Here is a 24,717-nt window from a genome sequence, read left to right on the forward strand (position 1 = left end):
AACTGTGATGTAAAAATGGTCAAATAAATATTATTATTATTAATAGTAGTATTAGCATTAGTAGTAGTAATAGTAGCACTAGGATGCATTTGCAAGTGAAGATTTTATTGTGGTTAGAATAACACAACCTTGACAAAATAAGGGACATTTTGGCTTCATAAGCATCAAAACAAAAGCGCAAAGTTTTGAGTTTCACATATTCTACAGATTTTTTCTGTACTCTGATCAATATTCCCCGAAAATAATTTATCCGAGGTCTTTACAAATTGCTCCCCGATGACCAGCCTCATCATTGGACTTAGCAGGCTACACAGTTTAGGAAGGGGGGGCTGACGGGTCTGAGGCGATTTGTTAAATAATGCACTGTTTCTCATACATGTGAATGATGTAATGGTCCAAGTCTGCTGCTGATTTGGCGAACATCTCTGAGTTGCCACCCTGCGCCATGCGCTCAGTCACCGGTTGCCAAACGATGAGAAGATAATCCTTATTTGGGGTGAAAACACAAGAGTGAGTATTAAAAATTGCTTACATAAATGAACGAAAATGTATGTGGTGCAAAGCTAGAAGCTAATTTCCTCCAGCTGGTTACATTGAAAGGCAGGTGGAGCGGTGCGCTTTGGGAACGAGACGGAGGCGAGCATCCTTCCCCGTTGTTCTCTCCGCTGGTGTAACGCATGGGTAAAGTTGTTCATTTGGACGCACTCCGGCTGTGTTTGTGGACCGGACCGCTGTGGTGTGTGTGTTTGTGTGTGTGTGTGTGTGTGTGTGTGTATGTTTGAGTGTGAGAAGGGATGCGGTTTGGTGCGCCAGCTCAGTGATGGTCTCACAAGTATCTCAGTCTGTCAGGCGAACACCACGCGTCCAAGCGAGGTGGAGAAAAAAGAGGAGGGGGGGACAGCAGAAGCAGACAATGCGGGTTATTCCTCCGAACAAATTACACCCACAATCCACGAAATCATGATGTGCCGGAGACGTGGGAGAAGAATTCCTCGTGATTTGGCTGTTTTTCCTGTATTTTTCTAATCGCGCTGAACAAATTCTTCTACGTTTTGACTGAGAACAAATATAGAAATGAAATTCCCAATAGAAAACCCAAGGAAACAAGTTAACTGGGACCCCGAACAAGGTCGGTAAATACTGCTTTTTTATTGCCTGATAAGTTTAGATATTTGTCCTTAAATAGCTACTCCTAATCTCAGCAGTATCTTATTGAGATACATGACACAATGAATTACATCAAGCTACATCATTCACCCTCTTGAACAGTTTTGCACAATTTCTGATTCATAATTTTGTTCATTTCGGGATACGTTTTCTCTTATTTGTACGTTTCTATTCTGGAAAAAAGGAGCTTTAACACAAGACAAAGCGGCTGGGGGTATTTCTTTATTCTCCATCCTCCTTGTGCTCAGCTGTGGAAGGCAGCGCTGCTGGGAGCGGAGCTACAACCGCGTAAAGTTAACAGAAATAACGAGCACGAAACCGGAAGTTAAAATACAATAAAAGCATGTAACATTGCTGCATAACAAATGCTGCGTGACAAACTTTTTGCCCAATATTCTCTGCGTGAGGCTATAATTTCCATGTTTTGACATGGCTGGTCAATACGATGGCTCATAGCCCTTTTACAGGAAATAGGCCACAACTCCTCTTAGATACCATCAAATGTGACGTATAGGGGCATTTTGCTCAATTTTGTTTAAATACATATCAGTAGATTAATACACTCTTTGCAACTTCCTCAGTGGGCGTTATATTTTGAAATTATTTTCACCGGAAGTTGTGTTATTCTGTCTGACTCGACGCTTCATTTTGAGGCTCAGCTGGTGAGTAAAACGCCTACAACCTGTCTAGTGCCTTAGGGATTAACTGAGCCAAGGGCCGACCTGAGCCAACCCAAAATTGGCCCTCATGTTTACTATGCCTAGACTTAGTTTTGAATTTTGTCCATCAGTGGGTAAATAATGCCTTTGTGCACAAAATACGCAGCTGACATGCTGAAGTGTTGACAATCTCAAGTCCCACCACAACTGTGCCCCACTAAACAGTTTGGTAAATGGTTGATGCAACATTTTATCACCATCATCTATCCTCATTATGGTCCACATTTTTTTTTTCCATTCTTTTTGTGGCTAAATTGAGGAAAGTGGATGATGGGCTTGAGTCTTTGGTGAACATTTCCCCTGCTTTGACCAGACTGGAGACAGAGAGTGAGGGCTGAGAGAGAGGGAGGATCAGATAGTATCCGATAGAAAGCACTGCTTTCCACTCAGCTCTTATCTAATTTGCAAAAATCAATATGAAGCAAATTCAGTGGCATGGAAACGATGTTAGATTGATGACACAGCCTAAGAAATTTGAAACCAAATTAGGTTCATAGTTTTTCTTTTGCCTCTGTGGTGTAAAATTTATTCCTTTACTTATGATTTTATTGTTTCTTTTAATCACTTAGCTGTACTAGAGTCAAACAGAGACAGCTTTCCAATCTACCCCTCAGTGTATGGCTGCCTCTGCCCTGCTGCATATCTGATTTATTCAATTTAGCTCCCTCGTAAGATGAGATGAAAGGCAATTAATGTCTTGGTAAGACTAGTCATGGTCTTTGCAGTTCATTTACCAGCTTACTACTGCATCCATCAAAACGACTGCACCAAAAAAAAGCAGAAGATATTGATGTCGGATCACAGTCTTTCTGCTTCACCTCTCTTCTTAATTTTCTAATTCATCTCATGTTCTAAAAATAGCCATAACCACCGCCCTTAAAGGCACATACTGTAAATTGAAAGTGGCAGTTTTGCACCTACCAAAGCTTGTGACACCACTTTGCTGTAATTGGCTCACTCACGATACCACGATACAAGGGTTAACTAACAGGATTCATAGCTGCTGGATCAGAGAACGAGACACTTCCTGGATGTCCTTGACTCATCGGGGTGGGGTGTCTGAGTGCATGCATTTTACTCAGCATATCCCATAAGTGATGCTATGCCATTAAACAAAAGAGTTCCTCTCTCAAACAGATCAATTTCTTATTCCTACATTCCAGAGTTGCACCACTGTAGATGACAGACTCCGCCCATGGCGGTGAGGCAGGTCATCAGATCTGAGACAGGTGGGGGCGTCATGGGGTGAAGGCCAAGCTCTGAATAGCTTATTCAATGTTTTATGCACATTAAAGGAATCTAAATTTGGCTACCTCCAAGGTGCTGCTTGCCACTTGGCTGACCTGCTCCACCACACATGCATTTATTATAAAACCCCATCCAGGAGCCAATGACTGAAAGTGGCACTTATCCCTCTCTTACAGTCTATTAGAAAAATTGAATCCTGCCTCCCAGCAAAGAGGGTAACTCAGTTTTCACCTCCACCTAGCAGTACTGTAAGGGTTTAGCTGCAAAGTGGTGTGTGTGCCTGAAATGTTTTTCTTATTTTGTCTTATTGTACATATCCATCCATATAATCTTCAGATCTGATTATTGCCCTCAACTCAGGAATCTCCAGGTTTGCCATTCATTCATTTAATGACGTGGCTTTCTGCATTTGTGATTAAGGTGGCCGCTGTGGTTGTTTGTGGCTCCATTTCACACGACTAATGGCTTTTATGCACAGAACCCGAAACAGATTCTCAGCATGGGGAGATGTTGAGGTGACGGAGTCTCGCTGTGGCCTGACTTTGACACAGCTGTATGCTGGATAACAGGCATTTGAGTGTCAGCTTTGTGAAGAGTCCTTTACTCGCTCAGAGTAATGGAAGGAAATCACCTTGTAATGCTTTGTGCAGGAGGTTACAGGCTTTCAATGGCTATAATGAGCTTGTGTTTATGCCATTATGAAGTACTAAACCTGTACGGTGACTCACAACACCTGTAAAATGAATTACGTTATTCCATGCAGGAAAAGTACAATGTTTTAAAGAAGTTAATCAGTTTATTTTGGTGTCTCTGTGCCTGATGAAGCTGTGCTTTTTTGTTGCAAATCTTTGGGAACGAGGAATCTTTTATAACCTACTGTTCCTTTGCTGTTACTATATTTGACATCAAGCGACATGAAAGCTTAAATGTTGGAGAAAATACTGCAATTAAACACATTCCATTCATTGGTTTTAATTCGTCTTATTATTGCAACACTCTGGTTATCACAGACAGGGGGTCTGTAAACACATCAGCCCTGTGGAGTCATTTCAAACTCACTCAAAAAACCTCAAAGGCTGCTTAGAAAACAACATGTCAGAAGATTGTTGTCACATTTCTTCCTGTCCAATCTATCACAGATTAATTTAACCAATTATTGGAACAGTCTGTTAATAAATAAATAATAGTAATAATTAATAATAAATCATCACAATCCTTCCAGAAGATACAGAATCTCCACCCCAAAATTAAGAATTTCCAAGCTAAATAAAACATAAATGAACCTTCTCTGGCCTCTCATTCTTTCCTAGTGGCGGTCCAGACCAACTTGGTCCCTCCCAAAAAGGTCCAGCCTGGCATGGCCAAGTCCAGTCTAGTCCAGGCCAGCGTGGCCACCATGCAGAACCCCATGGGCTGTGACTCTAAGACCAACGGCCACTGCCCACTGCCACGCCTGTCCATCTCCTCCCGCTCTGCCAGCGTGGTGGCCAGCATGGACGCCAGCTGCGACGGCTCGGCCGCGGCGCTCCACTCTGTGATGAAGTGGAAGACGGTGCTGGCGGTGTTCATCGTGGTCGTTCTCTACCTGGTTTGTGGAGGTCTGGCGTTCAATGCGCTGGAGCAGCCATTTGAGAGCAACCAGAAGACCAGCATCACTCTGGAGAAGGCTTCTTTCCTGGAGAGACACCCCTGCGTTACTCCTGATGAGCTGGAGGCGCTCATCAAGGTGAGTGGAGATGAGCTTTTGGAGTCTTTAAGATGTGCCTTTCTTGTGTTCTCCTTCCAGCTCCTCAGACAGCATAGGAATAGTACATTGCATGTGTTGAATCCATTCATCACCAACTGATTAGTTTGTAAAAAGACAGGAAGTCATGAAAATGATCTCTTATAATAATACTGAATGTCAAAAGAAGAAAGTCAGAGGACTGACCTTTACAGCTGCAGTTTTCTAGATGGTGATTGCTATCAGGGGTAATTAGAGGCGTTCAGGGTAATTAATTTTGGTTTCATTAGCTTGTCATATGATCTTGAAGAGCTTGAATGATACTTCCTTTCATGTCCAGACTGCCCTCCAGCAAATTAACCCTTTAATTCCAGTGTCTGTGAAGTGTCCACTGTCCATCGACATCTGTTTTTGACTATTAAGTAAAAAATTGTGACTCTTTAGTGGACTGATTGGGAGCAGCTTTCTGTTTCAGAAATTGCCTGTATTTATAACACACTAGCCTAAACTTGAAGTGGCGATAATGGATATCTTTTACAATAATTAACCTGAAGCTCTCCACAGCTTTACGGTGATTTCTAATAAGTTTCAGCTCATCGTTTAGCGGCCCAACCTGCAACTTTGCTGTTTTCTGTCACTCTCACTGCTCTCATGCATCTTTTCAGCTGCCTGCTGCAGCTGTGTTCAGAGAAAACAGCTTTAATAAACTCACTTTACACTACTTGCAGCAGACAGACACGGTTAGCGAGCATCTGGTGAACATAGTGGTGCATTTAGCAGCTAAAGAACCAGATATTCCCTTCAGGAGTTGGCAGAGAACAAATGTTGCTCTGGGCCTGATCAGCAAATGGACCAGCTCAGGGTTCATGTCATGACCGAAGAGTGGAACATCATATATGGATACTTATATGCTGATGACACCTGTGTCAGATCCATTCGTTAATAAAAATTCTGACATGCAGTTGAAACTGTTTTGTCACATTTACTGCTCCCATGGTCAAGAATGAACTTCTCTTATGTTGGCTGCTTGTTCTCCTCTCATAAATGTGTATTTATGGCGTCAGGCATTGTAATTACAGAGTGTAAGTGCTTACTGGGAGCAGTTCAGTTGTTCCTGCAGAGACAGACGCTTGAGAGTGATCTTTTTGGAAGTTGCTGTCAGCTTGTCATACCTAATGCAGCTCCACTTCTCAGCCACTCTACTATTGTGAAACACCGCCATTCTAAGTTTGTACTCTGGATTTTTAGTATTATACTTCTCTATTTAGGTGCACTGAGCACATAGATGCACGTGGGCGGGTTGCATTCATCCACTCACGAAATCAGAGACACCTGGATGAGATTTTACAAGTGTTAATAGCTACATAGAACCCAGGCACATCTTTTTAGCAGCAATTTCACTAGCTTTCTTCCAGCTGCGGCGATGAGTCGATGAATTGATTATATAATGACTAAAGCTCCATCAGAAGAAACACCCCCTGCTCTGTGCCCCCTGGTTGCTGACAGTTGATGGGTAAATGTCATGAGCAGACTTAGAGGCAGCTCCATCCTTTAGCAGAGATACCCATAATTCTCTGTGACACTTCACATATGCTGGCAAACACTGTATACAGTACATGCTTGCACATGCCAGTATTATGTTACATAACGGTACATTAAAGAAATCTCGGAGAAAAGGGCACATAACTGTCTGTGCCCTAAGATGTTTATCCTGATCGAAAATAAGGTGACCTTCATGCTGAATCCACAGGTAATCCGTTCAAGAATTGTGTGTTGTAAGCTCTATTGATTTTGTTGTGTCTGGCAAACAGAAAGCAATAAAAAGAAATCAAGACCAACATTTTTTTTATTACAAAAACATAAGAGGTTGTTATGAGGAATAGATTTTATAACAAAGTGGTATCTGAATACCCTCAATAACAAATGTATTAGCGTGGTATAAAATTCCAGAGCAAGGCTTTAACAACACCCACACGTTTTAAATAAGGAAACTAGCTCACGGCCACAGCAGCACTGTTATTTTTACTGGAGGAAATGTTGTCAGTTTCTCTATCAATACTATCTGTGGTGTATCTTGTACTTTAAGTAGAAATTTAGTAAAATGTAGGGGATTGAAAGAAGATTTCAGGATCCGAGTCACACTATGACACTTAATAATCTACAACCCTGTTTCCAAAAAAGTGGGGACGCCCCATCAACTTGATTAATTTTTGTAAATATCTGCTTATTCTGACGCAGCAACATGTTTTAAACAAATTGAGACAGGAGCAATTAAATACTGGGAAAGATGTGGAATGCTCCAAAAACACCTATTTGGAATACTCCACAGGTAAACAGGTTCATTGATAACAGGCGATAGTATCATGATTGGGTATGAGAGGGGCATCCTGGAAAGGCTCAGTCGTTCACAAAGAGGGATGGATTGAGTAGAAAGGATATTATTAGGATACTGATGGTCAAACTGAATATGGCATCTATGAGAATGAATCATTTTGTGGCGGATCTCTCACCTACAAACCTGATAAAACAGCCTGTTAAAATCTTGACTGACTACCCTTTAACTGTGACACCGAGGCTGATTTAAGCTGACTTGACACATGCTGCTCCTGTGCCTGAGTGAACTGAACCACATGGCAAGCAGATTGTGAAAATAAAATGAAAAAAAATTCCATCACATCATGACTTAACTGTGCATTTTACGATGTCTTTTTACGGTGTCAGCCACTTTATAACACAGGGTATGGCGGTGCTTCACGCTGCTCGCTGGTATCACGTCCAGAATTATGGGTCAAGACTTAAGGTCACTACATCAAGCTGACATGTTCAACTGGAAGTGGGATTGGAAAATGATTTAAGGTGTGTCGGCGTGCAGTTGGCAGAGCGGAAAGTTTGATTTGTGAGGGGGTGCGGCGATAGAAAATGAGTGGGACTCAGATCAGACAAACACTCCTTTGCAGAAGTTGCTCAGAAAGATAAGAGAAGGACCAGATGTCAAATCCCTCTTATTGACACGACAATCTACTTTGCAGTAATTCTTCAGAGACCATATAGAAATACAGTAAATGCACTGCAAATATTTGAAGCAGAACCACAGTATGTGACACACATCAGAGAGCAGAACATTTTGGAAGTAATGTGCTTTCCATGTTTTCCTCATTTTATCTGAGAATAGTAAATACAAGATTCAGATTAGTGCCACAGTGGGCTCCTCTGATTCTGCTGAGCTTGAAAAAACCCCAAGAGAGGACGAACCACATGGCATTTGGTGTGCTCCACTTTCCGCTAGAATGGCTCCAGTTGATGTTACCTTCTTCAACACTGCTCCAGTGAATACTGGACTGCCTAACTGTCTCTTTCTTCCTCTCAACACCCACCTCTGTTCTTTTCTCCCCTCTCGGAGAAGCATCATTTCTTCTTCTTCGCTTGCAGTGCTCAACCTTTGAGCCACAAAAGTGCTATTATGAGTTTGAAAAAAATCAATGACAGTGTTTCCTGAGGAGAAGCGTGGAAATGAAAACCTTTAGCATGGTGTGCCTGGGGTCCAGAGGGAATCAATTATTCATTGCACAGGCCAGCAGTCACAGACCTCCTGCTGCAAAGCAACACTTGCAGCAGCAGCTGAATCATAGACAAGACTGTCTCCTGGACAAATGATCAAATTCAGATATGTGAGATAATTTATGACATGTCTCACCAGCAACTAAAGGCTAACAAGTTATTTCCCCGTCTGAAATTTCCTTATGACATCTGACAAATTGAATGTATTAAAAGAATAATCAGTGTTGGAATATTTGCTTTTCTGCAGGGAGTTAGGTGAGAAGATCAATACCAGTCTAATGTCAATACAGTAAATATAAAGCTACCACCAGCCACCAGTTAGCTTAGCTTAGCTTTACTTAGAATGAAGACTAGAAACACAGGGAAACAGCTAACCTGGCTCTGTCCATAGATAACAAAACCTGCCAAATAGAATCTCTAAAACACACAAATTAACATATATTTATCTTCCCTGTTTCATTTGTATAAAACAAAAAGGTAAAAATGAGAAGTTGTGCTTTGTGTGAAACATAATTTTCTTGCTGGGAGCAGTTGCTGCTAAAACACAGCTTGTTGTACTTACATTTCTGCTTGTGTGCTCATTAAACAAACAAGATGTGACAGTTTAATTATGAGCTTTAGAGGTGCTGGTGGGCATGTTTCCAGTGTTTGTGCTAAGCTAAGCTAACCAGCTGCTGTAGCTTCATATTTACTGTACAGATGTGAAAGTGGGATCGTCCTTCTCAGCTAACTCTCAGCAAGAAAAGGAGTAAGTGTGTTTCCCAAAATGTCAAGCAATTTAAATCAGAAGAAATAATATCGATTTATTACCATACTATATAAGAACTGTTAAAATCACAAATATCGGCCATTTATGAAGCTCAACCTGACGAATAACACCTTTTTCTTCCTGGCTGTCTGAAGAAAAGGCCTTCAGGACATGCTGCTTCGCAAGCACTCCATCAAAGAGTCTGTCTGGTCCTCTAACGGGTGCCATTATCGGGCTGTTGGTGCTGTGTCAAGCTTGTCACTCAGACAAAGATCCTCTGTGGCAACACAGCAGTGGTGACTCACAGTATCAGGCGGAGGAGTTGACAGAAAAATGGCAACCTTGGGAAGTGTGCGTGTATATGCAGCGTGTGTGTCTGTGAGACGGAAGACGACGATGTATTAGAGGAAGGTCCACAGCATGTGTTTACTTAATGTACGTGAGTGTGTGTCTGTTGACCCTCACGTCTGCTTCACTATGTGTACTGTCCACCTACCCGCTGTGCGCCCACAAAGGCAGCAGACCTTATTGGCTTTCTCAGCGCCGTCGGGATGACTCACACTGTGGCGCGATGTGGGGCTGCGCTGTTATTGACACCAGTCAAGCCTCATTTATTGATGAGTCACCTACCTACAAATAAACTTTCATAAACACTGAGCTACCTGCAGTAAAAGTACGTCAGGACACACAACCAACACCGTCATCAAGCTTTCAAAGCATGAAGTACATGATTTTCAATTGTTTTTTTTAAAACATATGAATTTATAGTTGTTTGTGTGGAGTGCTATCAAAGAGTGACTAATGATGAATCAGCTGTTCAGGTATCTGCACAATGTAAACTCAGTAATGAAAATACTATAAATATTGACATAACTGTACAGTTATTATTGACCCTGTCTTCAGATGTCTCAACACACATTACTGGTTTTGCAGTGGTGGAATACAACTCAATTACTGCACTTCAATATGATTTTGAAGTACTTGATTTCCATTTAGTGCTTCACCACATTTCGGAGGGAAGAACTCTGCTTTTTGCTCCACTGCGTTCATTTTTACATACAGAAATTAAACTACCTAACAATACATAGAGTAGTTAAATTGGCTCTCCTTTGACCCTGCACAAACTTAAAAATTCAGCTTAAATGCTGATGCTGTAACACTTTAATATAAACTCGGTGGCCACATTGACCCCATTTACAAACACAAGGGGGGGAAGAATATTAGAAACACATGTGATTACAATGCAGCCTAGTTCAGCACCACTGCAAATCACAGCCTCAATAATTAACAAAGAGTTAATTAACACTTCTCTGACGGTCAATCAAAACCGAACATTATTATCTTTGAAAAGGTGGACTTTATGGCAGAGTTATTGTTAATGGATCGCATTAGGTTTTACAGGCGTACCAAAGACAGGAGCTCTATAATGAGTAGTTCTACTTTGGATAATTTAAGTACAATTTGCTGGTAATACTTTGGTGTTTGTACTTAAGGCTTTGAATGCAGGAGTATTGCAGATGGAGAATTATTATAGTATTATAATGGAGTATTTTTCCAGTGTGGTAGTTCTACTTTCACATAAATAAAACATCAGAAAAAATGTGTCCTTATTGTCAAAGCAAGGCCAAAAACAGGCAGCGTTCAGTGCTCACTTCAAAAACAGTTTGATCAGCCTTATCTGAGATGGACCAGTCTTCCTGTTTGGCAGTCATTTGTGCAGCTTTAATGCTTCAAGGTGGTAAAGCAATGGATATTAGTGAACGTGCTGCAGAGGAGAGTGCTTGGCACCAGCTCACAGTGAAGGTGGGTGAAGGAGAGCGTGGGGCACCATGCTGGCAGGATCACCGCCATCACCTGCTGTGGGGCAGAAAGACACACTGAGAGGATAAAGATCTGAAGTGAGTTAGCTCTCTAATGACCCTGCAGTGTGGAAAATGAAAACACACATTAGCGAAAAGAGCCCGTCACCATTGTGTGTCTGCAGGAATATGCTGGTGCAGTCAAAATGGAGGAGAGCCTGTGCGAAACAAAAACATCATTTGATGATTTAATTAACAGGCTGCAACACAATCAGAGTCATCATCCTCATGCCTCAAAAGTGCACGTGGAGAGGGAGGATTTTCCACATTTCTAATGCAGCGTGAACTTGGCTGTGAAAACAGCGAGGGACAAAAATAGGCCCTCTCATAAAGTATTCAGATACATTGTGAGGCTATTTATAGCCCTCCCTTGAGTCCAGAATTAGGTTATTTGGGGGTTTATTTTATAATTACCGCTTTGATTTTGCTCCTGCAAAGTAGCTGCATCCGCTAAAACCTATGAAATAGCATTACTGTAATTGGCTAATTTTAGATACAAAAATCAGCCTCATTAAGGGGGGGGCTGCACTGATGGAGCTGAGGTAATCACATGCAAGATTATGAGTAGGCATGTGCAGCGATGCTTGTGGAAGTGGTCCTCCTCTCTGTCTGCTCTGAAATGTATGTCACGAGAGTTGATACATATTTCATTAGATGGACGTGCATCTCACTAACAGCTTGCATGGATAGTTTGGGGGTCGCTCTGAATGAAGAGGTTCTGTGTTATATCCCGCCAGGAATGTTGGTAAATGCACTGAAGCTATTTCATACCAAAGGCATCCCTCACAATGACTTCCATGCCATCATAACTGGTGTTTATTTGTGCCCAGAGGCATAATTCAAACTATACATTTCCACAGAGATAAGAAAATAAATGCCTTTCGCATAAAAATACCCATTAACAGGGAGTTTGGAGAGAGGGTACAAGTATCTTAACATCTCATGGCTACATAATGGAGAACAGAGGGAGATCAGTGGGAATAATGATGCAGTAAACGCAGAAGCCATTGTGGCTTCTTAATGTTTTCCTGCCAGTACACAGGCGTGGGGATAAAGAAAAGCTGGGGGACTAAAGAAAACGGCTGACATTGAAGAAAAGAGCGATAAAGGTCTCTCTGCTGCAAGAGAAAGTCTGTGTAGATTTAGTCAGTGTGAACGGAACGGAACGCTGAGAGGAGCAACAGCTCCATGTGAGGAGCCAGACACTGAATAATTTCAACAGATCTCGTGCTACGTGTTTGTACATATATCTACTGCACTACGGAGATTGCAATGGTTGTTTTTCCATGTGCATAAAAAAACAGTGATGTGTACTGCAGAGTACTTTTAATCTAAAAATAGCTGGAACAGAATTTTTTGCATGCAGGGGATTTTTTCTTAAATAAACAGAGAAGACCATGCTGGGGGACAGTGGTTCCCAACATGGGGGTCCACTTACCCATGTTATTACACTTTTATGAAACAGGCCTAGGACTGATTCAGTTCTCTCCGTCCTCATTCATATTCCCCTCCCCCATTTTCAGGACCTTCCCAGCGCTCATTCCTCTCCTTTCTCACTCTCTTTTATCAGGTAGCGTGACCTTCCAGGTTGATCTGGAGATAATCACGCTCGATGTATCCTCAATTGCATCAGGAGTGTTATGCAATCAGTGACAGGGGTCACACATGAACACACATCAACAGACACCTGTACATGCACACACATACGTGCTCACTCTCTTCAAGCCATCAGGACACGTGTGTTTGTTGTGGTTCCATCAGCTGAGCTGGCACGCAATCATAACCCTGATTTCCTCTGTTTACGATAATTATGATGACTATAATTTGTGCGTTTTGCTCTTTCCAGCATGCCATAGATGCTGTGAGTGCAGGAGTGAGTCCTATTGGAGACACATCATACAATTCCAGTTACTGGGACCTGGGCAGTGCCTTCTTCTTCGCTGGAACTGTCATCACAACCATAGGTGAAGTTTTAAATCATCCACTCTTTAACACCCTTGTCAAATCTGTTAATTAACCAATTAACCATTGAAGAACTTACACGTGCTGAAGTATCATAATTCATTTTTAACATGTCTGCCTCAGTGCCTTCAACTTCAGTTAATGCTTTTACATTCCCAGACAGAATTTTAGACAATCTCTTTAAGGGAAATTATGCATTTGATCCAAAGACGTGTCTCCAGTCTTCTGTTTAATCAGTAAAGGTTAAAGCTAATGACAAACCACATGATGAGAAATTATCGCCACAATCCTTTTTGAATTATAATACATTAAATGCCAAAAGTCTCCCTTTATATGCTCCGATCTATTAGTACTTACACAGTATTATCACAGAGATATGACTTAGGAATAACTTGAATAAGAATAAAAAGCTTCAGCTAAGACTTGATGAACTGAAATGACTTCTGAGCCTGCTGCTGCCGCGCCACTGCCAGTCACATGAGCAGAGGGGGGGCAGATGCATTATAAAGTAGTGTAATGCTAATTGTTGAAATGGTACAAAACAACTGCCCAAACTATCAAAAGCTGCACAAAATAATTTTGTCTGCACAGAAAGCTATGGAAACCCAAAGTGTTCAATATTAAAGAAATAAAAAAACATTATGAAATGAATGATCATATTAATTAATTGTGGTTTATGTATAAGTTAACAAATAATGTAGAAATAAATATCTATCAGTATCTAAATATCTAATTCATTATGGCTTATTTATTGATATCAAACTGAACACTGGTGGCTCTGCTGATGTGTAGGGAGAAAAAAAAAAACATTATTACATTGTCACAAATGCAAAATCTTGATCTTAAACAGTTGGTTGTATGTATTTGGTGATGAACAAAATTCTCCACCAAACTATATGAGCGTATAAATTAAGGGATAATGGGCAATAATTCATGTTTGAATGGAGCACTTTAGATGGGATTTGTCCTTTCATTTTGTCAAAGGTGTTTTCTCATTACAACTGTCTGTACGGCTGTAAATCCTTCCCTCTTATTGCCCTCAGGTGAGTTTCACAAATCCCTCTGCCCCAATGAGCTGCTGCTAAATGATGCAGAGCCAAAGCACTGTGGGATTTGACAACCTGTGAAGATCAACATTACCGAGGATGCTGACAAAACACTGCTGCCATAGACCATGTGCTTTTACTTTATGTCAAACACTCTCTAGACGCTCTTGTCCCCTTCAAATGCTTTGTGGCTTTTACAACACAAACATGTTCTTAATCTGTGAATCGAAATCCTTTTTAAGTGCGAGCGACAAACCTGGAAGCTTTGATCCAATGAGACCACTCATAATACATATAGTTCCATTTAGGAGCCACAATTTCACATCAAAGCTGATGCATTTAAGTGTCTGTGTTCTCTCTATTGGCTGAATGTCCCTTCATTTAAGGGACTAGAAAAGCACAATGTCCCTGACCTGTTGTTGTGCTTTGGTTCAGAGATTTAATTAACTATGGCATTTGCTAATATGCTGCTGAGCCGTGGCCTTCAGTGGTTTCATTTACTTCACCGCTATATTATTATGAAATATTAGAAATTTTAATTAAATGATTAGTACTTCCAAATTCAGATTAACTCACAGTCCAAATACAAAACATAAAGATGTGCTCAAACTAGTTTAAATAAAATTCAATGCAAAACGTTCATGATAAAACTGTGAGAAAATCAGAAAAACACATGAAGATGGAAGTAAACATGCTCCTGACAACAGGATATGTTAATACTGTAACCACATAAGGTTGAAATGGGAGCAGCTGGGTAAAAGATACTGTATGCTTTGTCCCCTGCCTGCCCTGCTTCTTCATGGTAGCTCTGTCACTGTAGGGCCATAATTAATGCAATTATATCTAAGGGGAACCTAATTGTTGTCGCTCTAGGAGCTTATTTACTGCAGACCCCTGCTACAGGAACTAAGAGGCATTATATAAGGGCTTCGGTTGATTATGTTCCATCATAAAGTCTTGATTGTCTGCTTCTCATCTTACACTTAATGCTCTACCACCTCCTCCTCCTCCTTTCTTCCCTCATTCACCCCCTTTCTCTCTCTCTCTCCTCTCCCCTGCACTTTCCTTGTTTTGACAGGTTATGGAAACATTGCTCCAAGCACAGAGGGCGGGAAAATCTTCTGCATCCTTTATGCGATATTTGGCATCCCTCTCTTTGGCTTCTTGTTGGCGGGGATTGGAGACCAGCTGGGGACCATCTTTGTGAAAAGCATCTTGAGAGTTGAGAAGATATTCAGGGTGAGTTGCAAGTATCACATTGACTTGCCTGTTCTTTGTTCATGTCTTTGTAGTTCTTATTATTCCAAAACTGCAGCTAACAACAAGCTAGTTTTAATTATTTTTAGTCATATTTACCACTTTTTGCCCTCAGATGATTTTTTTTTATTACTTGTATTAGTTCTAATACCAACCTTATTCCTATTTTGTCCTTTTTCAGCAAAAACACAAACAGATCAGCCAGACTAAGATCAGAGTGACGTCCACCATCCTGTTCATCCTGGCCGGCTGCATTGTTTTCGTCACCATCCCTGCTGTCATCTTTAAACACATCGAGGGCTGGACCACACTGGAGGCCATCTACTTTGTCGTGATCACTCTCACCACAGTGGGAATTGGAGACTATGTGGCAGGTAGAGCTATGGTTGTTCTGTCACGAACTGCTTCGTCATACTATCATGACTTACATTTGACCGTACTGCTGTTTTCCCTCCCCCTCCAGGTGGAAACAGTAGGATCGACTATATGAAGTGGTACAAGCCTCTGGTGTGGTTCTGGATCTTGGTGGGCTTGGCGTACTTTGCGGCTGTCCTCAGCATGATTGGAGACTGGCTTCGAGTACTGTCTAAAAAGACCAAAGAGGAGGTGGGGTTCATTCAATTACTCCTCTCAGTATTACATTAGAGAGGCAGAAAATAAAAGGTCACTCAGCTGCCGCTTCCTCCGTGTCTCCTGTCTGCTCTCGCATTTTCCCTAATAATTGCTGCTCAGACTTTGTCAAAAGGTTTTTGTAACAGGCTGCTATTGTTTGAGGTGTTCAAGCTCTTTTAAAGAAGTCCAGACAGAAGAGACAATGACGTTCAGTATCCATCATCTGGAAGCATTTCTCTAAAGCATTAAATATTTATGTCTAAATAAGCATCAATCAAAGTTCAAAATCAAAGTTTGGGGATAAAAAAAAGCAAACATCCTCCATCAGTGTGTGGTTAGGGTTTGATCACATTTTAATGACACCACATTCAAATGTCACATTTGTGATATGGTGTTTACAAAGAATATGAAAAACCCAGTGCACAAAGTCATAAGTATCCAGGATCCAGGTTTTCTTGTCGTTCGCCTGAAGTTGTGTCTTGATTTCTCAACATCTCAGTCACTATGTTCTGTTCAGAAACCTGCATAAGGTGTTGACATGTCACATCCTGGTTACCCCAGGTAGCAAATTCAGGTTTTTCAAAACCAGAATAAGTCTTATCCAGGTTTGTGAAACCAGGATAAGCTGTTTACATGCACAAATCACAGAACCTACCCCTGAACCCAACTCCAAAAACTACATCCTAACCAGGATCCTGGTGCAAATGTGAACACACTCATTCAGGAGCCCATCACTCATACTAAGAAGCTGATTGAAAAATTGGTTCAAGCCCTTTAGCAAAAAGTAGTTTAACACAGTGACGATGTCTTGTACCTCACATGCTTTCTTCATCTGTTCCTGATCCTTTCCTTACTGCACTGTCATCACAGGTTGGGGAGTTTAAAGCTCACGCGGCTGAATGGAAAGCAAATGTACGAGCGGAGTTCCGTGAAACGCGGCGTCGCCTGAGTGTTGAGATCCATGACAAGCTCCAGCGGGCCGCTACCATCCGCAGCATGGAGCGCCGCCAGCTTGGCTTGGAGCAGCGAGCTCACTCCCTGGACATGCTGTCTCCAGAGAAGAGGGCCTTGTTTGCCAGCCTGGATGCTGGCCGCTTCAAGACTTCCTCCCAAGAGAGCATTGACACCAAGCTCAACAACCTGAGGCTGAAGGGGGCCTGTGAGCCGTACGACCATCAGGGGGGAGAGCAAACACAACAGACAGCGTCCTCCTCAGAGGAGAATCTCTTCAACCTGCGCTTCGGATCCCTCACCAAGCTGGCCAGGCGCAACAAGAACCGCGAGCTGCGGAGGAACATTCCAGAGGACGCGCGACGGGCGAGCGTAGGCATAAACAACGGCAGTGCCATGCTGGGTGAGGAGAGGACGGAAGAGGAAGAAGAAGACGGGGAGCCAGATGAGGAGAGCGGAGAAAGGAAAGAGGGAAACACCAGTCTGACAAACCTGTCACAGTACGCAAAGGACCGCACCAAGTTGAATGGGTTCTTACCAGTACAGGCCAAAGATGGAGAGAACGACTAGATACTGAATGGAAGAGTGATTCAGAGACAGAAACAGAGTGAGACAGACAGAGAACAAGAGTGCATGGTCCTGCGAAAAGTCGAGAAATGTGCCTTTCTGTTTCCTATACTTGGATTGGAACTGCTCCCAGGAAATTCAGTCATCGTGCCATAGCCGTGGGGAGAAAGAGTGTTGCCAAAAATGAATGAATAGAAGAGACAGAAAAGGCTGTAGTTAAATACCTCATACTGGATGTTACTGTAGAATGGGCTACTTAAGAACTTTGATTTCTACAGGAGCTACCTTCACAGCTTCGTCGTCTTTCAGCCCCGATGACTTTTGCGAGACACTCGGGCCACGGCTGTCTGCTAATGTTAAATCTTATTTTTAACAGCGTGGGCAAGACTTCCCGAGAGCTAGCTTCATGTCATCCATCTTCAGGAACATTATCGATCTCCACTTTGTCATCTCATACTGGCTATTTTTAGCTCAGAGGCCTGCTGCAAAAGGACTTCCACGTTTAATGAATGGAGGGTGGGAGGTTGTGTTTCTGCTGGATCAATAGACGATACGAGCATTTACCGAGCTGACATGTATGTACAATTACTCCTACATGGTTTGTGACTTTGAAAATGTAGCCCTAGGGCACACTGCATACTAAGAGCTCCTAAAAACAAAATACTCGCCTTGATTGTGCATGGTTATTAAAAACACAACCATAGCAGTTAACAGTAAACTAACTTGAAAGCTTGGAATCACAGCTGTAATAATGTTTTATTTAAGTAAAATGAAATGTACAGCTTTTATTCAAACGGTGAAAAAAACCATGTATTTCAGTAATGATTGGCTCCATTTTCTTAGTTGTGGATCAACGCTGAGCTGGAATTCACCCGACAGACACATGTTTAACCACCTTTGGCCATGAGATTGTCAGGAATGTTGAAAACACATTTTTTTTTTCTTTTTTTTGTATATGACATTCAACTTTAGCACAAATGTCTTGAGACTGCTTAAGTGACTTTTTAATTGATGAATTTGATGCTGTTGATTTTGTACTCACCAAGCATGTTTGCATCTGTGTTGACTCCTTTTTATATCAGCCAAGCACTTGAGTTGAATTTTCCATTGAGCTGTAAAATATGAACTAAATATACCATGTTTCTTTTTCCTGTTTCCTTTCTGAATGTTTTCCCGTAGTTCCTAGACGTTTACGCCCACATGACCATTTTAAACTTTATTTGCATTTTACAAACAGACAATACACCCAACACCTACTTTAAATTTTACAGAATTATAAAATGTATCACTGGCGTGCACTGCATGCATTTCCAAAGCTGGATTACACATGCACTGGTTGTACTTGTAACCTGTTCACCTGATATGAATATCATTAACCTTTCCATGACCATGACCTGTGAGCGAATATTTGTTGTGTACGGTTTATTTTATGAACAGATCACATTAAATGTAGTGAGTGCCTTTTTCCAGATAAATAAACATGTGAAAGAAATTCAAAAGCTGGTTATTGCTATACTCATTAGCATATTAATTCGATATATACCGACCGGTGGTCTTGCAGGGTGTCCTGTAAGGGGATTGCTTTTCCAAGGGCATTGCTACAAAATTAGATTGCAGAATTAAAGCCATCACAGGACTTGTCATGATAGAAACAAGTGTTACCACATTAAAGTTAATAACATTTTTCAATTTAAGCGACAGTAAATCATGGCACTGTGACAGGGAGCACGATAACAGGACCCTTAAACTGAAGCTGCTAAATGGGATTCAGCCATCATTGGTTTTATTATTCATGCATGTGCTTTTCTCACTTTGACGTGTCAAAATATCTATCATGAAAACAGCACAGAGACAATATATTTAATGTTTGAGCTCATCAGCTTCATTGATTTTTGTAAATATCTGCTTACTCTGAATTTGATGCCAGCAAAACATTTCATATAAGTTGGGACAGGAGCAACAAACGACTGGGAAAGATGTGGAATGCTCCAAAAACACCAATTTGGAACATTCCACAGGTAAAAGGTTCTTTGGTAACAGGTGATAGTATCATTATTGTGTATGAAAGGGACATCCTGGAAAGGCTCAGTCATTCACAAGTAAGTTCACAGGTTACAGACTGTGTTACTGTGTTACACAAAGTCTTCCCTTGCTAACATCTTCTCTATTTTTTTTAAATGCATTTTATGTAGTTTAACATCATTATCCAAATCTCTACACTCACTAAAAATATGCTAAGTGCTACTATGTGCCCTGCCAGTACTAATACTATATACCGATCTACTTAATGATCTCGGAGTTTTGCCCTTTTAAAAAAAAAAAGTCGTGACACATGTTCCCATAAGTCAGGACTCACTGCAAATGCTCTCAATTTACTGAATTTATTCCAACACAATATGTCAACAAAGCATCCCTTCTCTGCGCACTGGAATTTATTTTTATCCCTCTCCTCTTTTCACTCCTCTCAAAATTTTAGCCGAGCCAATCTTTTTAAATATACATTATCACTGTGGATTTGCCTTGATGCAGCTTTTGGGTAATTACATGACAGAATTCATTATTATGTAAGTGACTCCGTTGCAGGATGCTGGAGCCCAAGGTCTCCGGTCCGTGCATGTCTAGCCCGGAGCCACAGTCACGTGTGTCAGAATGTGTATGGCACCCAGGAAAAAGACCCAGCTGACAGCACCACAAAAGAAATTAATCAGGGAGGCAGGTCAGAAAAGGCAGGGCTATAAATTTCATGTAATGGAAAGGGTGTGGGTGTGTGCATGCGTGTGTGTGTTTGTGGAGGTTTTATCTTCAAGGTGGAAGTGACCTCAACCCCCCTCCTCCGATTCTCTTTTGTCTGTCTCTCACTATCTTTCTGTATCTCTTTTCCTCCCCCACACATGATGAATCCATCAGTTTATCCTCACAGTGTTTTATTAATATTTTTTTCTATTTGTGCATCGTTCATTAGTCTATTAACTCAATCAGCTGTCAACATGGAAGAAGCTCATGGAGTCCATCTTTCTGCAAAGCAGGAAGCAGGAAAATATCAATCTCTGTCCATAAAACATTGAGCGGTGCATCAAAATGCTCTGAAAGTATATTTTTCGACCTTATAAGTTACAGACATATACACAACTGAAGAGTTATAGATGAAAATAAGCATTTACGTGTTCCAAGAATAATTCTCATTTTAAGTATCTGCCCCCATCATGTGCAGTATTTACAGTAACCAGGCATGTACAAACGTTTCTCGATATACTGTAACACCATACAGCACAACCACTTAATACAGACCGAGGGATGATCAACACCTTGCAAGCACAGTGTCAGTGAAAACTGAGAAAGAGGCTGTTGTGTTGGATTTCACAGTGTTTGATCCAGCTGCTTTGAGGCTCATATTAACCCTCAACTGCATATCACTGCTCTGAGGCAATGGAGAGTGTTTTTAACACACACACCCTCCCATTTAAAAACATTTAAATATTTACATTGTGTCATATCATGGCATGTTTCTGATGAATCAGCTGCTGAAGTAGATATGGTGTTGCATTTTGGTGTTGGAGTGCACCTTCACATGTGGTTAAATGTGCTGCACTGCTTGAAATAGATGAAGAATCCCAAATAACTTACTAAAAAACATTTTATATAATCATATAATTTAAAGACATGTTTCATTTTCCTGCACATTCACAACCTGCGATTTTGCTTTTGCAGCCTCAAGTGGGTGCGTTGACACATTATTGGGTCATACACGCAACCCTGTGAAAGTAACTGTAATTTTACACTTTCACTCTTGGAGGCATCAGCTCTCTCCGGCTCTTGTTGCATGCGTTCCCTTTGCAGACTGCACCCACATCTGCTGCTCTCGCTGCTCACCGGACTGGTGTCCTTCCCTCCGCTGCTTATCTGTCTGTGTGCTTTCATGTCTTCTTACTTCTTTTGCTTCCTTGCTTCCATGTGAACCAATCAAAACCACTTAAAAACATCTATTAACTTATTCTACGACCTGTAGGGGAGGATGGCAGCTGTGATGGGTGGTACTGACATCCGAATGCACCCACAGGCCTTCGTTCATGACTCGTCACAGTGGAAGGTGAGAAGGAAGAGTTCCATCTCGCTGCCTGAGGACCAGACTTGTGATTTATACCTCACAACGATCCTCATAGTGGTATATCTACTGAAAGTTGCATTATCATGTTGTGTTTAAGTTTTTGATAATTTTTACACGATTAAGACCCAAATTTACTGTGACGTTTAAACAAGGCTGAAGTTTGAATGCAACAGAAAAAAAAATTCATTTGGCAAAACAATTTCATCCATCTGGTCTTTATCTAAATTAGGACACTTTGCCAGATTCAGTCCTAAAACTTCCCTGATGGAAAAAAAAGGATCTTTTATTTCTAACATACTGGCAGTTAAGGACACATTATCCGCAGTGTCGTAGCTTTACTGCTCTTTTCCCCATTAGAGAGCTGTGCAGTTCACCCCGAGGGATCCTGCAGAATCACAAATCCATCAAACTAGAATTGTTTTAGAGTGTGTGTGAATGAGAACAAAGGCTTGAGTGTCGTGCCCAGAGAGGGTGGCCTAGCATGCATGGGCACACATCCTAATCTTACCATGTTTACAAAGTGCTCTTAAATAAAGGCGCTCTCAGTGAGGGCAGCCACTGCTACAGCAGAAAAATTACTCCCTTTTGAATTGAATGATGAAAGGCTCAAAATGGATTCGTCCCCTGTTGCCAATGGTGAAAGTTGCCCACTTTCAGTTCCTTTTAACCATGTTCAAAGGGGCCATGAATCACCCAGAAGGAGTGCTTCTATGGGGGCTAACACAACCCCCTATGTTTGTGCATCTTTAGTTCTGCTTACATGCAGCAGGCTATTCTGCAGCCTTCCTGTGGCAGAAATCGGACTTGGCTTGCTCTTGTTTGTATAAGTAGGATTTCAAACCATTCCTCTATTGCAGAGACCCAAAAATGTACTGTGACTCACCAAGGCTGTGGGTGGGATTGACCTCCCTGGAGGAAGTATTCTAGCTATTTCAGGTAATCCCCGAAACAGTAAAAATAGCTAGCTAGACATAGCCAAAGTGCATTTACCTACATTATGGTAGCAACCCATATAATTCCAGCAACACTATCAGTCCCACCACGATTTGACCCTGTTAACTGGGTTTACTGGGATCTGATCCTGCCATGTGAGGCATTTATGCATAACAAAGGGTTTCCACCTGTAGCCTATTAAAAAATAAAATGTTTTTCACTGAATCAAACAATGCAGGATGCGTATGCAGTGTGTCCATCAACTGAAATTATTATTTAGAATTTTTACTGAGGCAATGAGTTATTCTTTCTTTCTTTCTCTTTTTTTTTTTTTTTTTTTTTTTAGCAACTTATTATATTTTACAGTGTATGCTGAAGGAGATAAAAGAGGAAGCACTGAAGCACCTTTCCTTGGCATTTAGAGAACTCAGCCAGCTCTTATCATTGGCTGACATTTAAATATTTCCAGGTCATTTCACTGAGTTATGAACCGAATTAAAAAAAAAACAAAATATGGAGTAAGATGGAAACAGGTTAATTTGACAGATAATCAGTCAAATTGATTGGCTGCAACTGATCTGCACCACTGGAGCCTATAAAGGCCTGGCTTTTCAAACATTGCTGATTATTTTTGCTGGTTGCTTCAGCTGTGCCACCATTTGATTTGTTACTTGTTTTTACATTTTCTCATCTTTTTAACACATCACAACTTTGACTTCAAAAAACAGACATTGTTCAGATTGTTGAGTCTGTATTTGGTCTAGATGACATAAGCTGGAGCATGAACCTGTAGAAAATTGAAAGTAGAGACAGAATTTCATCTAATACATTAATATATGACTGCATTATAATGCCAAGAGTTGCTGCTCCCCTTTAAGTGATTATAATCTCCTCACTCTGTAGATTTTGAGATGTTGTTGGCAGCACAAGGGGCTGTCGTGAGGAAGGGAGAAGTGTGAAAGTGCTGAGAGCGACGGGGAGGATGATGAGGAGGAAAGGCTGGAGGGAGTGTCAGACAGTCACCCGGAGGAGCCCAGCACGCTCCACATCCACAGGAGACAGATATGAAATCTGCCTGACAATGTGTCTGGCAGCTGAGATACTAAAGTGAAGTGTGATATGATGTCAGGAGAAACTGACAAATCAAGTGCATCATGTGGCGCTGAAGTGTTGCAGAGGGCTTCAGCTCACACCCAGAGTTGGGTTTGAATTTAAGACAGATTTTGGATTGATGGGGGTTGACAGCGACAGTGAAACTGTTTAGGTAAAGATAACAAATGTCACTGCGTGCTGATGGCCGTCGGGTCTGATACTGTAAATGCAACATCTCCAGTTGGAGTCATTTCCTCTATTTTCCTCCACATTGATGCAAATTTAAAGGGGCAATGGGCACAATTTACCACAATTATATTGTATTATATCACCACTGTGTTGGAAATATACTTAAGTAGACAAGCTAAAATGAAGTATACTTTGTTACTATTAAAAGTATTTGTAGTTAAGTAGAGTTTTAAAAGCCCTCTTAGGTGCATTTTATAATACACTTATACTAAAGTACACTTTTTATAAGTACTTTGAAATACCACTTTAAGTATTTCAGAATAAGTATATTAATTTTCAATAATTTAAGTATAACTTAATGTATGTTTTCTAAATGTATATGTCAAACATACTTCAAATTAAACACAAAAAGGAAAAGTGTACTTGTAATGACTTTTCTATACTTAAATTATATTTCGAATACAATAAATAATACTACTAATTGATCTGTTAACCTCTATTTAACCAGGTCCCAGTGAGGTTGTAAACCTCTTTCACAAGGGACATTGGGACAAGAGGGACGCATTAAAAAGCTGCAAGCAAAGCAACACAAAACAGATAAAACACATCATCAATATCATGTTTAATTCATTAGATTAATCATTGATTATGTACATGTACATGCGGTATGTCCATCGTGTGATTCTTCATTAAGACTTCTCTTGATGGGAACAGAAATATGTTATCTTTAAACAATCCAGTTCGAAGTGAAAAAAAGGCGTAATTCTAATAATTTTATTAAAAATGAATGCAACCTGCTCAGAGCTGAATATGCCTTGATGCCCCTGTCACAAAAAAAAAAACGCTCACATTCACAGAGGTCTTTTTTTAGTTTGTCGCACAAACTAATAAACCATTCAGATACTTTGAAAGCAGCCGCAGCGAAACAAAGAGCTCTTCGCTCCTCTGCTCTCCGGTGACTAAAGATAACTGTTATTATGG

General features: G+C 41.0%; 1 protein-coding gene across 2 annotated transcripts; it reads left to right on the top strand.

Annotated features, from left to right (window-relative positions):
• Window positions 1-393: 393 nt before the first annotated feature.
• Window positions 394-18,913, top strand: kcnk10b (potassium channel, subfamily K, member 10b). Of its 2 annotated transcripts, none has more exons than XM_076749539.1 (7): window positions 394-510; window positions 4,445-4,860; window positions 12,869-12,986; window positions 15,109-15,269; window positions 15,469-15,661; window positions 15,751-15,893; window positions 16,770-18,913. In XM_076749539.1, coding segments are annotated over exons 1-7 (1,683 nt in total). In that variant the 5' UTR covers window positions 394-509; the 3' UTR covers window positions 17,421-18,913. The 2 variants fall into 2 exon arrangements, with proteins under 2 accessions (XP_076605654.1, XP_076605653.1); XM_076749538.1 differs by lacking the exon at window positions 394-510 and adding an exon at window positions 829-1,129.
• The last annotated feature ends 5,804 nt before the right edge of the window (window positions 18,914-24,717 follow it).

This window comes from Chaetodon auriga, chromosome 14 (assembly GCF_051107435.1).
Source record: "Chaetodon auriga isolate fChaAug3 chromosome 14, fChaAug3.hap1, whole genome shotgun sequence".
NCBI classification, from domain to species: Eukaryota; Metazoa; Chordata; class Actinopteri; order Chaetodontiformes; family Chaetodontidae; genus Chaetodon; species Chaetodon auriga.

What these genes read in the sequence shown, in the direction of transcription:
- kcnk10b (XM_076749538.1), top strand. Translation starts at nt 1,075, where the DNA reads ATGAAATTCCCAATAGAAAACCCAAGGAAACAAGTTAACTGGGACCCC. An exon ending in TAACTGGGACCCCGAACAAG is followed by an intron (nt 1,130 to 4,444) that starts GTCGGTAAATAC and finishes ATTCTTTCCTAG; the next exon opens with TGGCGGTCCAGACCAACTTG. An exon ending in GAGTTGAGAAGATATTCAGG is followed by an intron (nt 15,270 to 15,468) that starts GTGAGTTGCAAG and finishes GTCCTTTTTCAG; the next exon opens with CAAAAACACAAACAGATCAG.